Source organism: Ochotona princeps, chromosome 18, assembly GCF_030435755.1.
Source record: "Ochotona princeps isolate mOchPri1 chromosome 18, mOchPri1.hap1, whole genome shotgun sequence".
Lineage (NCBI taxonomy): Eukaryota > Metazoa > Chordata > Mammalia > Lagomorpha > Ochotonidae > Ochotona > Ochotona princeps.
Window position 1 is genome coordinate 38,704,529 of NC_080849.1, and position 15,353 is coordinate 38,719,881.

Genomic DNA, 15,353 nt, shown 5'->3' on the forward strand with positions numbered 1-15,353 from the left:
GTTGCTGCTGGGAAAGATACATGAAAAAATGCCCTATAAGGGTGAAAGAGGATGCTTAATATATTTTTTAGTGAGATTGCAGAGTGATCTCTATTTTAATAAGAATATTATACATTCTTGTTTGTACAGTGAGAGAAGTGTGGGGAGGAGCAGATCTTACTGCTGGTATTGAAGGGGCAGCTAATGACTTGACTGTTCTTTTTGTCAAATGTTTATTTTTATCTACTCGAAACAAAGAGGAGGGGGAGAGAGAGATCTCCATCCACTGATGCACTCTCGAAATGGCCTCAGTAGGTAGAGCTGAGACTGGCTTTATGCCTAGAGCCCAGAATCTTGTCTGGGTCTTTCACATGGATGGCAGGGTTAGTACTTGAGCCATCATCCACAGACTGCCAGTGTGAATTAGCAGGAGACTGGGATTTGCACCTGTACTCTACTGTAAGATGTCGTTGCTACCAAACTATAGGTTAACTCACAGTACCATAGTGTTAGCCCAATAATTTGCTCTTTGTAGATTAATTTGTTGTAATAATATTCTGTAATTTGAAATGTGCTGTGTACTGTTTTTGCCACTTAAACTTGTTTAATACCATTTGATATGTTAGAGACAAAGATGTTATATCTTAATTTTGATACACAGCTTAAATTTCTGGGTTTTCTTTGTTTTTTGGGTTTTTTTTGTTCTTTGCTTTTTAAAAAAGGTTTATTTGAAATACATAGTCATGGAAGAATGGATTGAGGGAAGGAAAGACAGAGAAAATCTTCCATCCACTGGTTTATTCTCCATATGGCTTTGGCAACCAGGGCTGGGCCAGGCCAGAGCCTGGACTTTAGCTGGGTCTCCTACATGGGTGGCAGGGGCCCAAGTGTTTGGGTCATCCTCCACTGCTCTCAGGCACGTTAGCAGATAGCTGGATGGAGAGGTGAGCGGCTGGGACTTGAATCAGCACTAATATAAGATGTCGTCATTGCAGTGGGATGTGTCATTCTGGGTCGTAGCTTTACCTGCTGCTCCACAGTGTTGACTTTAGATTTCTAAGAATGAGCTTACTAAAGTTTTTGAATTAAGAGTTACCTGTTTTTTGTTTTTGAATGACTATTAACAGAATGATGACGTCTTTTTATCTTCTCCATAGAGTGAATACTGAAAGATAGCTGTGTGTGTTTATATGTGGGTTACGATGATGAGACATTTAATTGATGGTTTTGTGGCCATCAAGGGGCTAGCCTGAAAAGTATGACATACTTTGGAAGCTGCTCCAGCTGAAGTGTAATTTGCCCTGCCTTTGTTTTTATCACCATCTACTTCTTTGCAGAGGGTTTCTGTGAGCAAATGTGTATTTCAGCTGGCAGTTCATGGAACAGAAACAGGAAGGCTGTGGGTCTGCATCGAGCAGGTGCATGAAGTAGATCTGTATGGTTCACCTGACTGCAAAGCCCTCTCAAGCTGAGCCTTCCGTACAGGTTTTGCCATCCACATGGGCTTGAGAGACGAGGGAGAGGAGGATGTCTTGGCCTTATGTAACTTTCTTTCCCCCCAGAATCGAGGATTTAGGCACAACATTTGTTAGCTACACTTCATAAATTCATGTGGTTCATTTTGGGGTCTGTGTACAGCAGTGTGTGGTAGGGAAATAGTGGTGTGAGAACAAGTGGAGTCATTTCCATCACACTGTGGGGCAAGTGTAGGGGCAGTTTACATTTTGGAGCAAGTTACTGTGTATATAGCCATAATATCATCTGTATGGTTGAAAATAGAACCAGGGTATAGCACTGTCAGTCCCTGGTACCGGGTGTTTTCTCTCTGTGTGTAGACAAAAAGGAAGCATAGAATGTAGAATAATGACCCTTAGATCCACTCCAGGAGAAGAGAATGACTGATCTATGCTTTCAGCTGGGAATAGTGGTCATTGCCCTGTCTGTGCTTACTTCTGCCTGGAGTAAAACCATTGTCCACTCTCAGTAACGGACTTCCCTCCTTACCTTTTCCTAAGAGAGGGAAGGCAATTTTAAAGCATAGTGACAATTTCTAAAAAATATATATTTCTGCTTCTTTTTAGCTAACACTCAGAAAATTTGGAATTTTCTTAATGATTAGGCTGTGAACTGTTTTTTTTTTTGGTCCCTCTTTGACTTAGGCTTCTATAAATTGACCAGGTTTTTTTCCTTCATGAGGAAACAGCACAGTTCTTTCGCTTTCAGAAGTAGTCACAACAATCCAGTCTGTCCAGTGCAGCAGGCTCTGGCCACGTTTGGGTTCAGAAAATTGGAAATCTGGCTACTCTGGGAAACTGAATTTTAACCTTAACATCTGTTAAATTGTAAAAGGAAGCAGTACACCCTGTTACTACAGTAAACACAACTTTGTTTTGGTGAGACTAGATTTTACTTTAAAAATTAGGAGTTAGGATGTCAGCATTGTTGCATAGTAGGTAAAGCCTTTATCTGTCATGCCAACTGAGTTCCTTGATAGTAGCCTGGGAAAGACAGTAGCGGATGGCCCGATTGTCTGGGCCTGCTGCACGCATGGGGAGGCCTAGGCGAAGCTCCCTGGCTTTGGCCTGGCCTGGCCATTGACATTGAGACCATCTGGGGTGTGAACTGGTGGATAGATCTTTTCTCTAAAGCTCTTTCAAAATAAATAAAGCTTTTAAAAATAATAAGATAAAGAATCAATAGCTGAGATGTGCTCTAAGTATGTAATACATTAAATTTTGAAAATAGCGTAAAAAGGTAAAATGACATTAATAGAAGTTTATATATTAATCACATTGAAATGCTTACTTGGGTAGGTTGTGTTAAAAATACTACTAAAATCAATTTATCTTGATCCCTTTAACTTTTTAAATAGGTAGTAGACAATTTGGTATTAAATGTGACACTCTCATTGTAGGTCTCTGGCTAGGTTTCTCCACATTGGCAGTTCTGTCATTTGGAACTGGGCACCGTCCTGCTGCCAATAGGCTGCCCAGCAGCATCTTGGGCCAGGCTGTTCTGGACCACCTTCCCTCCTTCGGTCTAAGTGCTGTTCAGTGCCCTGCCTGCCAGAGTGCTCCAGCCTCCATCTGAAACCCTTCCTTAGAATGGACCTCTTTGTCTCCCATTGTTGGAATTGGTTGTAACACAGGTCTTTGTATTAGCCATCCTAATACAAACTTGCACCAGCAATGTTAGTCCTCCTCTCTTTAATAGCACAGAATAAAGAGATTTCTTTATAATGGCTAATGTCTATGAACAGGCCATATAAATTCCAGAGTGGATTGGACAGATACTTAGACTCCTCCTCCAGATTGAACACTGTCCTAGGGAGCAGGCCGTGTGCATGCTGGTAGGAGATGGTCAACAAATGAGCAAGACTGCCTCTGTCACAAGGCAGGCGGTGTTGTGGAGGAAGACGAGACAGAGATGCCTAGAGGCTACTGCTGCTGGAGCTTAGGGTCTGGCGAATGGTACTAGTCCTGCCACTGCAGGTCCCACCATTTTGTGTCCCGTGTCCCCGCGTCCTCCAGTCTGTTTGGTTCTAGGCCCCATGCTTCTTTCCTCATCACCTGTAAGAGATGTCCAGATCCCTTTGCTGTTCCTCTGCTAAGTCCTCCCGAGAGTGTTGGGGTAAATTCCTTTGACAATGGTAGCTGGATCTGAATCCCAGCTAGAACTGCTGTAGCAGTGCTCTGGGTGCTGTCTTCTGCATTGAAGGGCTGGGAGTGCACCTGTGGGTTTTGGCTTAGATGGTAGTCACCAGCCCTACTGTGTGCCGTGAGCCCAGCGGTGCAGAAGGGCTGGGAGTGCACCTGTGGGTTTTGGCTTAGATGGTAGTCACCAGCCCTACTGTGTGCCGTGAGCCCAGCGGTTCCCCTTGATACTGTGGACTTGCCCATTGTGTATGATGTGGAATGAAGAGGGCTTGTGCTTGGCAGCACTGTGTGTCCTTCACAAGGAAGCAGTGGGCTTGGTGTTAACCATTTCCCCTTCAGAGCCCCTCTCACCCCTGTGTCTGTTCACAGTAGAGGATGATGCAACTAATCTGCTTTCCTCATGCATGAGAAGTTTCTCCATTCACAAAAAACACCACAAAAAGTCACAGGTGTCCCAAAGAGGGTGGCATGGTCCTGAGTGGGACTTGGGCAATTTCTACAGTGAGACCAGCTACAGAACTAGGATGACCCCTCTGCCTCCAGGATGTTTGCTGCGGTCTTGCCTTACTGCTGTCCTCTTTAATCGGCATGGAAGTGCAGAGCCGCATGTTTCATGTAAGCATTCTTTCAGGGAATCACAGCTCTCACTCACTCTTCACAAATCCTGTTTCCGGTTCACAGCCGCTTGGGTATGTCACATTATTAAGTGTTTCATAGACAGGAAGTGGGAATGATAGTTTATACACATCTCTAAACCTGCATTATACATGCAAAAAGTAGATCATAGCGGGCACTCGTACTGCTGGTAGCCATTGTTCCTGTCACAGAGATTGATTGATGGTTTCTGAGTGGGGACTGTGATTTCAGTACCATCTGTGGCCACTTAAGCAGCAGATTGGGTGGATGACAGATCTGCCAAATGAGCAGTGTTATGTTCCTGAAAAGTAAAATGAGAAGAACTTTACCATGGAGGTTTTTAAAATATTATTTATTTAAGAGCATAAAAATTTTATTACCTTCTATAATTCAAATGGATTTAATTTAGAGGTTCTCGAAGATTTTTTTTTTTTTTTTTGCTAATATTGTAGTTGCACAGATCTCAGAAGGCAACTGGAAAAGCAGCATTCTTTACGATCCCTTAGATAAAGAAGGAATTATCACTGTAGTGTTCTAGAGAACTGGTATGGGCACCTCTTGCCCCTGCTCCCATGGTATACCTTGCTGATCTGGAAAATAAGCATGTCTTCACACCCTCCTGGCCTGGCCTCAGGACCCCTGGGCCCTGGCAGATGAATTTTCCAAGGTGCTGACCCCTCTCCCGGACAGCCACCGTAGTGCTTGCTATTTCCGAACACTTGCAGAAGCTTTAACGTTGTTCTTTGTAGAGTTTAATTTGTTGTAACCTGTTAGTTTTCTTATGCATCCATTCTGTTGAATGCCAGTAACCTCTGCTATAGAACCAGAGCCAGAGTTTTACCTTGCTTTTCGAGCTGGTTTTCTACATCTCACTTAATTTCTTTCTTTTTTAAAGGATTTATTTATTTTTATTGCAAAGTCAGATAGAAAGGAGGAGAGACAGGAAGATCTTCCATCCAAGGGTTCACTCCCTAAGTAACTGCAACAGCCAGAGCTGAGCTGATCTGAAGCCAGGAGCCAGGAGCTTCCTCCGAGTTTCCCACGCAGGTGCAGGGTCCCAAGGCTTTGGGCCATCCTTGGCTGCTTTCCCAGGCCACAAGCAGAGAACTGGATGGGAAGCAGGACCGTCGGGATTAGAACTGGCAACCAAATGGGATCCTGTTGCATGCAAGGCTAAGACTTTAAAGCTGCTAGGCCACTGCACCGGGCCTGTCTCAGTTTCTTAGAGAACATCTACAGCTGGGCTCTGGGATGTCATTTTGTTCACATTACTCAGCTGGTAGAGGATGATCATTTATTAAGCACCGGAACACGGTGGATGTGTCAGCATAGCAAGCTCTGATGTGCCTGCATGGGAGAGGACAACGTAGCTCTGAGGTCATCTAAAAAGCTGGACCCCAAGACCCAGGAGGGCTAGCCAATTCTGGGTCAGAACAGTGCTGGAGACAGACAACATGACACTTTGCAGGGGCCAACCCAGCAGGGTGCAGGATCAGTCTTGACCCTGTTGCCATCCCATGATGGTGGTCGCTGTCCTAAGAGTCTCCGCGTGTGCCTGTGGTTGTCACGTGCACAAAAGTGCTTTCTCTTCCCAGTGTCAGTGGCATTAAAATGAACTGTTTTTTCTTTTCTTTTTCAGAACAAGCTTGCCCTCGCCTATGTTTTCCAGAAATGACTTCAGTATCTGGAGCATCCTCAGAAAATGTATTGGAATGGTAAATTAGCTACCAGTTGTATCATAGAGCATTAAGCGGAGATGTGTTTGCCTGTATTTTGGAAGAGACAAACTTTGCATAAAGTGATACAGAGCAGTATTTATAGCAACCGACAAAAATAGAAAGTGGAAAACAGATTAGGCTTTTCTGACAGAATTTGAACCACTCTTTAATAAGGCTTTAAAGTGAAAATCAGAAAGCAGGGAGGGAGATGTTCTATTTCTGTTGTCCCACCAGATTTCATTTCCCCAGAAACCATTGCATGAAGAACAAACCCTTCCTCCAGTTTAGCATGTAATTTCACTTGCCTTTCTGTGTGCAAACCAAGTGTGAGTGCCTGAAATTTGTGAGATTTATTAAATATTCAGATGTCTGCTGGGTCATCTTTGCTCTGTGCTCTCATTTTGGGAGGACATTTCTTTTTATCTAATTTTTTTGTATCTTTACCATCCTGTTGCCAAAGGCTAAAATTTCTGGTAAAGTTTCTTCTCGTCCTAGCATGAACTTTGACCAAAGACACTTAAAAAGGCCTATGGGGCCAGAGATGCTAAGGAACAGGCTGGAACCTTGTTTTTCCAGTGTGTAGTTCATGTGCAGTAGGGGAGTACTCGCAGGGCCTTGCACGTACTGAGAAGGAGAGTCGCCCTCTAGATACACTGATGCCTGGAATCCTTCCAGCTGTTGAAGTGCCGACTTTGGCATTTCCTTGTTATCTCTGTTTTCTCAGTGGGTTGATACATAATTTCCAAGCAGCTCATCCCAGATACATACGTTTAAACAAGCACTTTCTGAGTCTGATATGGAGAGTAATTTGGGTAAAACTGTATGGCCTGATGACATGATCAAGTCCCAGCCCTGTCATATCCTGGCTGTGAGATTCTAGGCAAGTTGATGTCGCTCCCTGAGTATAAAATGAGGGCAATATTTTGTGCTTCAGGTACATGGAGAGGTAAGGAGGCGGTTGATGTACGAGGGACGAGGTGATTCTTAGTTTTAGTGTCGAAGGTTGATACTTTGCTGAGTTACAACTTTTCAACATTGAGGGTATCTGCTTAACTTTGTGACTCAGGGTGCAAATGTATGGGTGTGTACTTGAAATGAAAACCAGTCCCATGAAAGAATAGTCGTAACTACTACAAATAATATTAACAACGCTAACTCCAGCTCATTGATTTTACAACTTACTGATGAACCAAACCCACGCACCATTCTGTTACTGTAGAACAGCTCCTGCAGCAGGCGAGGGCTGTTGGGTTAGAGGACTTGTGTGACAACCTCTGGCCTGGTTTAGTTCTATTACGGGAAATACAATTCTCTGTTTCTCTTGCCTGATTCTGTCTCTACCATCTCCTGTTTTACTGGGCATCAGCTGAGATGGTGATGGTGTCATTAAGTTGGTCATACAAGTGACCAGTTCATCCAGTTTATGTCCAAAGCAGGCATTCTAAGTTCAGACTCACCATTCTTTTACAGTTTGGGAGATGATGTTATTTGGGGTCATACCTCTCTTCCTCTGAAAGATGCTCTGTCTCTAGAAGAAGGCTTTACATTGAGGAGCAGACCACATGGGCCAGCAGACACTGAGTCATAAATGAAATAAAGTGAATAAAAACAGAGCAGCTGGGATTGGAAGGTTCTACAGAATGCTTTGAAACTTGCAGCCATAGAACTTACTTAGATTAAAATCACACAGAGACAGAAAGCTACAGGGGAAACAGTATTTTTAGAAACTGCTCTCTGCCGAGATTTATGAGACTAACCTTCTAGAAGAATATTTAATAATGTGAATGAAGGGCAGCCATCCTGCCTTGGCAAGTGTTGTTTTTGGGGACGCTATCATAGGGTTCTGTCCCTTTCAGGAGGCAGAAACAGTAAAAGGGCTGAACAACATTAGAGATAAAAAAAAATAATATATGTAGAGACAGAAATGCAAATATTAACACTTGTTTTACTATAAGTTTTGATTTTAACCCCTTCCAATATCTGCTGTTCTCACCTCCTAAAAGAAAATAAATCAAAACTTACAAGTTGGTAGTCTGTTTCATGCATGTAAGTTCGAGAATGGTTTAAAAAAAACACTCCCACTGAGGAGCAGTAACGATGCCACTGGAAATGCCCACTGGAAATTCTGTGTGAGAGTATCTGGGTTCAGTTCCTAGCTCCATACCCAATTGGAGTGTCTTACTGATGTGAGGCAGCAAGTGATGGCTCAAGCGCTTGGGGTCCTGCCCCCCACCACTGAGTTCCTAGTTTGGGCCTGAACCAAGCCCTAGCAATCACAGGAATTTAGTAAGTGAATTGGTGGATGAAGGATCTCTGTGTCTCTGCCTCTTGAATAAGATAAATGATTCTGATAAATTTGAGCCTTCCAAGTCCTTTTTGTGAGGTTAGTTGCTCACAGAAGCCACATAGCTGCCCTTTGGCTCTCATGCCTCTTCACTAAACTTTGCCTACCCAGTTTTCAATTTGATGGTTGGCCTTGAAAGTAGGAAAGGAAATGTCTTGTTGTGCCCTATGCATTCATGTCTGTCAGTTTGAGGGATGTCTTGGGCAGAGTGGAGGGGGTGAACACCCTACAGGCCTGGCAGTTCCACACTCAGCCAGGGTTCCATCCCAGCTGTTTCTTTTTTTTTTTTTAAAAAGATTTATTCATTTTATTACAGTCAGATATACACAGAGGAGAAGAGACAGAGAGGAAGATCTTCCGTCCGATGATTCACTCCCCAAGTGAGCTGTAACGGGCCGGTGCACACTGATCCAAAGCCGGGAACCAGGAACCTCCTCCGGGTCTCCCACGCGGGTGCAGTGTCCCAATGCATTGGGCCGTCCTCGACTGCTTTCCCAGGCCACAAGCAGGGAGCTGGATGGGAAGTGGAGCTGCCGGGATTAGAACCAGCGTCCATATGGGATGCCGGGGCTTTCAAGGCGAGGACTTTAGCTGCTAGGCCACGCCGCCAGGCCCCATCTCAGCTGTTTCTAACACAGTGCCTTTGGTTTAGGATATGAAGATAATGAATTTTCATGGAATAGTGTCATTTTGCAGGATGATCTGTGGCTTTTACAGAATCAGTTATTTCTCTGCCAGGACTGGTCTAGGTCTAATTTTGACAAAATCACTGAAGCTAAAGTTTCCTTTTTTAGGTACCTGTCAGGCTGGGCCCCTGTGTTCCCCACACCTGCTGCAGGTGGAATCCCTGTGCCTCCATCTCTCCCTTTCCCTTATACAGGCATGTTGCTTTCATTTCTCTAAAAGCATGTAGATGTGGGTTTTCCAAACTGGCTACATCTTTCTTTCTCTTCTCCCACTCTGTTTTGGTCAGGATTACATTACCAAACTGTTTAATTATACCACGTGAAATGAATACTTTACATAATGGGAATTGAACCCTGGGTCTCTTTGTGTTTGAAGCTTTTACCAAACAAATAAGCTCCTCCTTCCTCAGAACTAATTTTGATAATGGTTAATTGTGTGAAGCAAGTCTGTCTTCCTCTTACTTTCGCTCCCATTGTCTTGCTGGTAAATCCCGTGTCCCATGGTCTCTTGTGTTTTCCCTGTTTCTTCCTTCTCTCTTCTCCCATCCCGTCTCTGGAGGCTTTCTCAGCTGGGTTCACCCAGAGGTTAGACTGTGCGCATTCATGCTAAGTGACTTCAGTAAGCAGTGCCAGAACCCAGGTGCAAAATTTGAGTTGCTGCACACTCTCAAGGTCATAGAAGCAGCCCAGTGGGTGCTCGTGTAACTTGGAGTGAGAGACTTTCAAGGCCGACCTGTTGTAAGGGATGACAAAGACTGGTTTGTCATAAATGCAAACTGCTTAAAGTGAATGTAGTATATGCTTGTTCAAAGGTATCCAATGGAATCTAAATGCTGTGAAGATGGGATAGCAACCATCAAGTCTGTTGAATAAGTGTGTGACCAAGGTGTTCTTTAATAGTTGGAAGCTTGCAAATTTTCTTCTCCTTTAACTTGTATCTCATTTTCATGTTTCCTATATCTCACTTTTTTAAAAGATGATTTCTTTCTTCGTTTTAAGATGTGATAAAGAGAGGCATGTGCACACATACACAGATGGGGGGGAGGTGAGGCTGGGGGATTGTAGGAGTAGGCAGGAGAGGAAAGTAGGTCTTGCACTGGTTGCCTCCCAAAATGCCCACAAAAAGCCAGGGATGAATTGGTTTAAAACGAAGATCCAGGAACCCCAGCCAGGTCTCCCATCCAGGTGGCAGGAACCCAGGCCCTTGGACCATCATCCTGTCACATAAGTGAGCATCTGGATCAGAAGTGGAACAGCCAGGACTCAACTGGCACTTCAGTATGGGCTGCAAGAGTTGCAAATACTGGTTTAACCTACTGTGCCACAATGCCCACCCTAAAGTTATCTTTTTTTTGAACCTCTGAAGCCCTCATTGATTTCTCTATCACCAAAAAATACATATGAAAGTTGAAGTCAGACACTTAAAAAATTTACACAGCAAGTTAAACCTCTGCCTGGGACACTGGCATCCCATATGGGCACTGATTGTGTCCTTGCTGTTCTGCTCCTGATTGAGCTCCTTGTTTAAATGTGCCTGGGGAAGCACCACAGTGTTTCGCTTCTGCGTCCAGGTTGGTGAACCGGACGGAGCTCCTGGCTTTGGCTTGGCCCAGCCTGGGTGTTGCAGTCATCTGAGGAATGAACAAACCAGCGGATGAAGATCTCTTCCTCTTTCCTTCCCTAACTCTGTCAGCTAAATAAGACTTTAAAACATAAGAAGTTTATGGGCCCGGCGGCGTGGCCTAGTGGCTAAAGTCATCGCCTTGAACGCCCCAGGATCCCATATGGGCGCCGGTTCTAATCTCGGCAGCTCCACTTCCCATCCAGCTCCCTGCTTGTGGCCTGGGAAAGCAGGAGAGGACGGCCCAAAGCCTTGGGTTCCTGCACCCGCGTGGGAGACCTGGAGGAGGTTCCAGGTTCCTGGCTTCAGATCGGCGCAGCACCGGCCGTTGTGGCTCACTTGGGGAGTGAACCATCGGATGGACAGAAGATCTTCTCTGTCTCTCCTCCTCGGTGTATATCCGCCTTTCCAATAAAAAAACTAAATAAATCTTTAAAAAAAAAAAAACAGAAGAAGTTTAAACTTCTGTATATCCTCTGACCTTAACTTGTTAGTACCAAAAATATCTTCGCAAGAATTATTTTGCACATATTGCATATGAGCAATCTAAATTCCAGGCATTAAATTTATAGGATACTAAAATATAAAATATTACTAGTGAAAAGGAATTTAGGTTTAGATATCTAAGGATTAATATCACTGTTAGAGAAATTTTTGTAAAAATTATGCGATTTTTTAATAGATGCAAAAATTCAAAAACCTTGCTCATATTATTAGGCAGATGGGAGTAGGAGTTTCGTGGGTATTGAAAATATCTAGTAATGTCATTCAAATCTTTTACCCCCTTACACAAACATTATGCCAAAAGTGATATTATCTACTGTTTTTGTGATTTATTGTAAGATGACAGCTCAGCAAGGACTTCTTCAATGTTATTAAAAACAAAGACTTATAACAGCCTAGCTTGTGGAGGGTTCCCGCATGACGGTCAAGGGCGTTCCGGTCACTGGGAAGTCTGTGAGAAGCTTCCCTGGGGCACTCATCTCTGCTTACATCCTGCTCTTGTTCCTGGCAGCACTCAGAAGGGGGTGCAGAGACATTGGCATGTGTTTCAGTGACGCACCCCTTTGGCAGTATAACACCTTCCCCTGGCATGCTTTTATCCCTGTGAGCTCTCAGGCAGCTTCAGCTCAGTGGCTCCACCTGGCGCCTCTGCCACGTGACTGCAGGTTTAGAGCTTGGGCCCAGCTGACCAGCATGCTGCTCTGGCGGGTCCAGGTGAGCATCTTCTTCCAGCAATATCAGCCATCTTGTACACGAACCCTGGCTCTGAGAGTTACACGGACCTGGGTCAGGCTTGGAAGTTTGCCAGATATAGAATGTTAGAAATACTGACTGGAAGTTTGCCAGATACAGAATGTTAGAAATACTGACTGGAAGACGCAAGGCAGCTAAGCAGAATCTGGCATCTCTCTCACCTTACTCTGTGGTGATGTGAAGTACTCCCACAACATGGGGAGAAATGTTCTCAAGGTTCTGTTTCAGGGCGGGGGAGGATGTGTGTGGCTTCACCGTTATGGAAGCGTGGCGCACCATGGAGCTCTGTGGGAGAGGAGTGGTGCCGTGGGTGCTAGAGGCTATGATGCTGCTGCTGTTCTGCTTTCCAAGTTGCCCTGTGCCCAGCGCATAGGGCATTCGTGCCCTCCTGGCAGGAGTTCCACATGGTCATTCCAGAATGGGGGATTACTGTATTGTCTTTCCTGTGGTCTTTGGGCAGCAGAAGGGCAGTTGTGGCAGGGAAGTGGGCACAGAGGGGTGCACAGCACCCCCAGCATGGGCACAGGTTCAGCCTGCCCTGCCAGTGTATATGGAGCAGCGCATGTGGGAGGTGCGTGTTGGGTCCAGCCAGGAATGCCCACTGAAGACCTGGTGCAAGGCAGGCTTCCAGCCCAGGCTTTTCTGGACATTGGCCATAGGATGGTCAGGAGGAAGTCTCGGCCACCTCCCAGCCCTGAGAATGTGGAGCTGTTAAGCAGGAAAACTGGGAAGGGAGGGTCTAACTTTATGCTAGCCACCCTTGTCCTTACAGCTTTTCTGCTCTTTCCTTCCTATTTTCCCACTAATTACGTGAAGATAGTTATGGCTCAGTTCAGCGTGCACACACACACATACACCCCCCACCTACCTCTTTACTGTACACACCCTTCTTTCCTGCTTTGTTCCGTGTGATCACTCCTCTTCCACATGTGTTTGTCTGCCAGCAGCTCACTGAGAGCTGAGGAATAGCAGTATAACAGACAGCTCAGGCAGTCCGAGCAGCAGGATTTGTTTTTCTGGTAGCCCAACCAGGGCAGTCCTTGTAGGCTACCTGGTGGTGGCTTAGTGTGACTGCACTGGGTGCGATCAGTGGAATTCAGCCAGCAGGAACCTCTCACACAATGATAAACTCAGCTCCTAACCATGTTAGCTAGCCTCTCTGTGAGGGAACTGGGGGGCGGAGGGGGCACAAGGTGGGGAGATGACATTTGCCACCTTCCACCTCCCTCCCTTGGGGCCTTTAGCCCTAAGAATAGGGCCCTGGGTGAGCAGCATGTCTGCGAGTTGCTGGCTGGGCACTGGGACAGACAGGCTTGGTCTGACCCCCAGGCGATTTTTTCCTGGATGGCCCAGGACTTAGGGATTTGCACAACTGAATGTAAAAATAGTTGGCTTTCCACATGGCAACTGTTTTCCTTGTCACTTGAGTTTAAACTTGGCCTTGCGGTTTGGTCAGGTACTGCATGAGTAAAGCAGCAGCTTTCTGTTTGTCTCCCCAGTTTGACAGCTAATGAGCAGTTGCCATTAGGAATTTCTTCAGTTTCCTCATTGGCTGCTATCGATTTGCATGGATAAATTTAAACTTTGTGTTAAGCCTGGTCACAAGACCGAATTGTTTGGCATAAATATTGAATTTTTCCAGCTGACTGATGCTGTAAATAGTAAAATTATTCTAGCTGAGGTTTCTTCCTGAAGCGTGACCTTCATGTTGTACACAATTGCTTTACCCAGTTTGAGCATATACCTGTGAGTGACTGGTATACATTTTCTCAAGAATGTGTCACCAAACTTGAGTGGAGTTCACCATGGGTGTCTGACTTGCAAAGAGAGAAGGAGGTAAAATATGCTTTGTATCTCTCAGGTTTTAAACATCCGTTTAGGGAACTGGATTTGAACAATTAACATCACTAAGATCCTTTTTAGATCATTGCAGATGATGGAGGCAGTACATGATAGGTCAGTTGCTTTATTTTTTAAATAAGATGTTCTAGTCTTTCAAGAGCTCTTCAAGGTCTTTTGCACGGCAGTCTGGGTTTTGTGCATGCCTCCTCAGTTTGATGCCTTACCATTTCTTTGATTGCTTGCATTCTGTATGTGATAAGAGCAGAAAGGTGTTTGAATTATTCTAGATTACAAAATTTTAGTTAAAGAAGCTTTTAGAATTTATAGGAGCTTTTCAAGCACTTTTTTTCATGTGGTGTGTATTACAGGCATCTTTTTTCCTTCCTGTATCTGCGGGGAGGGGAGAGATAAAGGGAGAAGCCACATCCAGCCTCCCAACCATCCCAGGGTCAAGCAATTTAAATGTGACCTCTTGAACCAGCATGCTGGCATAGTGAGTAAAATTGTCCCTTGCAGTGTTGGCATCCCGTGTTCATGTACCTGCTACGCACATGAGAAACCTAGAAACCTAGATAGAGTTCCTGGCTCCTGGGCTTAAGACTGGCTGTTGGTTCCTTCTGGGGAGTGATGCAGCCAATAGAGCTCTCTCTTTGTGTGTCTGTGTCTGTGTCTCCCTCTTTCTCTGTAACTCTGGCATCAAACCTTTTTATAAAATGACCCATTGAGCTGGTGATAAACCCATATCCTTCATGCGCTGGCCCTCAAGTTCATACCGCAGTCTTGGTCAGCGATCACTGTTAATCCCGGTCTGCTGGTGTTCGCCTGCTGGTAGCAAATGAATATGTCCCTGTCTTATTGAACAGTGCTGCATGCCTGAGTGTTTTCCCTTGCAGATAGATGTGAAAAGATGACAGTATAGACAACACTATTTCCCAGCTGAAAGTGTAAGTCCCTAGACCGGGATTCCTTAGAATACAGAGCAAAATCCCTTCAGTGAAACTAATTAGGGAAGGTGTAAAATACTAAAATGTCACCTCCAATATATATTGTATTCTCTCAGGAATTGTTATAGTTGTGGTGGTTTTTTGGTTTGTTGTTGTTTGTTTTTAGTACTTTTAAAATCCAGAATTATGTTTACTGATACGGTTCTTCATTACTTTGATGAATCGGTCTTTTACAGTCCTTAAGAAAAATCTGTTATGCTTAGCGAAGTCTCAGCAAAGTGGGATGTAGGGAACAGGAAGAGGGCTGAGCCAGAAAGGGGGTTGTCTCTGTCACCTTCTGCTTGAGGGATGGCTGTCCTCAGGCCCTGCCTTGTCCATATGGTAGTAAGTCCCTGCTGGTTTGGAGTGGACTCCCTCCCAGCTGAGGATGCTGGAGGAGCTGGAGCTGGCCCTTTGCTCATCAACTCCCCCTAAAGCATCTCCCAGCCTCGGGGGCACCCTCGCTTCTGAGGATCCGTGGGGGACTTAGAGCTCTAGCACGCCATGTTGGTGGAGGCAGTATTTACTTCTCACCTCACTTACACCTGTCACGCTTGTTCAGTGTTTTGTGTGGATTAATCCAGTCTCTCCAGGTCTCTCTGAAGTATGCAATGAAGCTATCCCCTCTTCA

General features: G+C 44.9%; 1 protein-coding gene across 6 annotated transcripts in view; it reads left to right on the plus strand.

Annotated features, from left to right (window-relative positions):
- The window catches only part of OSBPL1A (oxysterol binding protein like 1A), a 197,820-nt gene that overhangs the window by 160,173 nt on the left and 22,294 nt on the right, over positions 1-15,353 (plus strand). For all 6 annotated transcript variants that reach the window (XM_058677085.1, XM_058677086.1, XM_058677087.1 and 3 more), the window contains one exon: positions 5,911-5,986. In XM_058677085.1, coding sequence (XP_058533068.1) covers positions 5,911-5,986 — 76 coding nt within the window. The remainder of the gene's footprint in view (positions 1-5,910; positions 5,987-15,353) is intronic.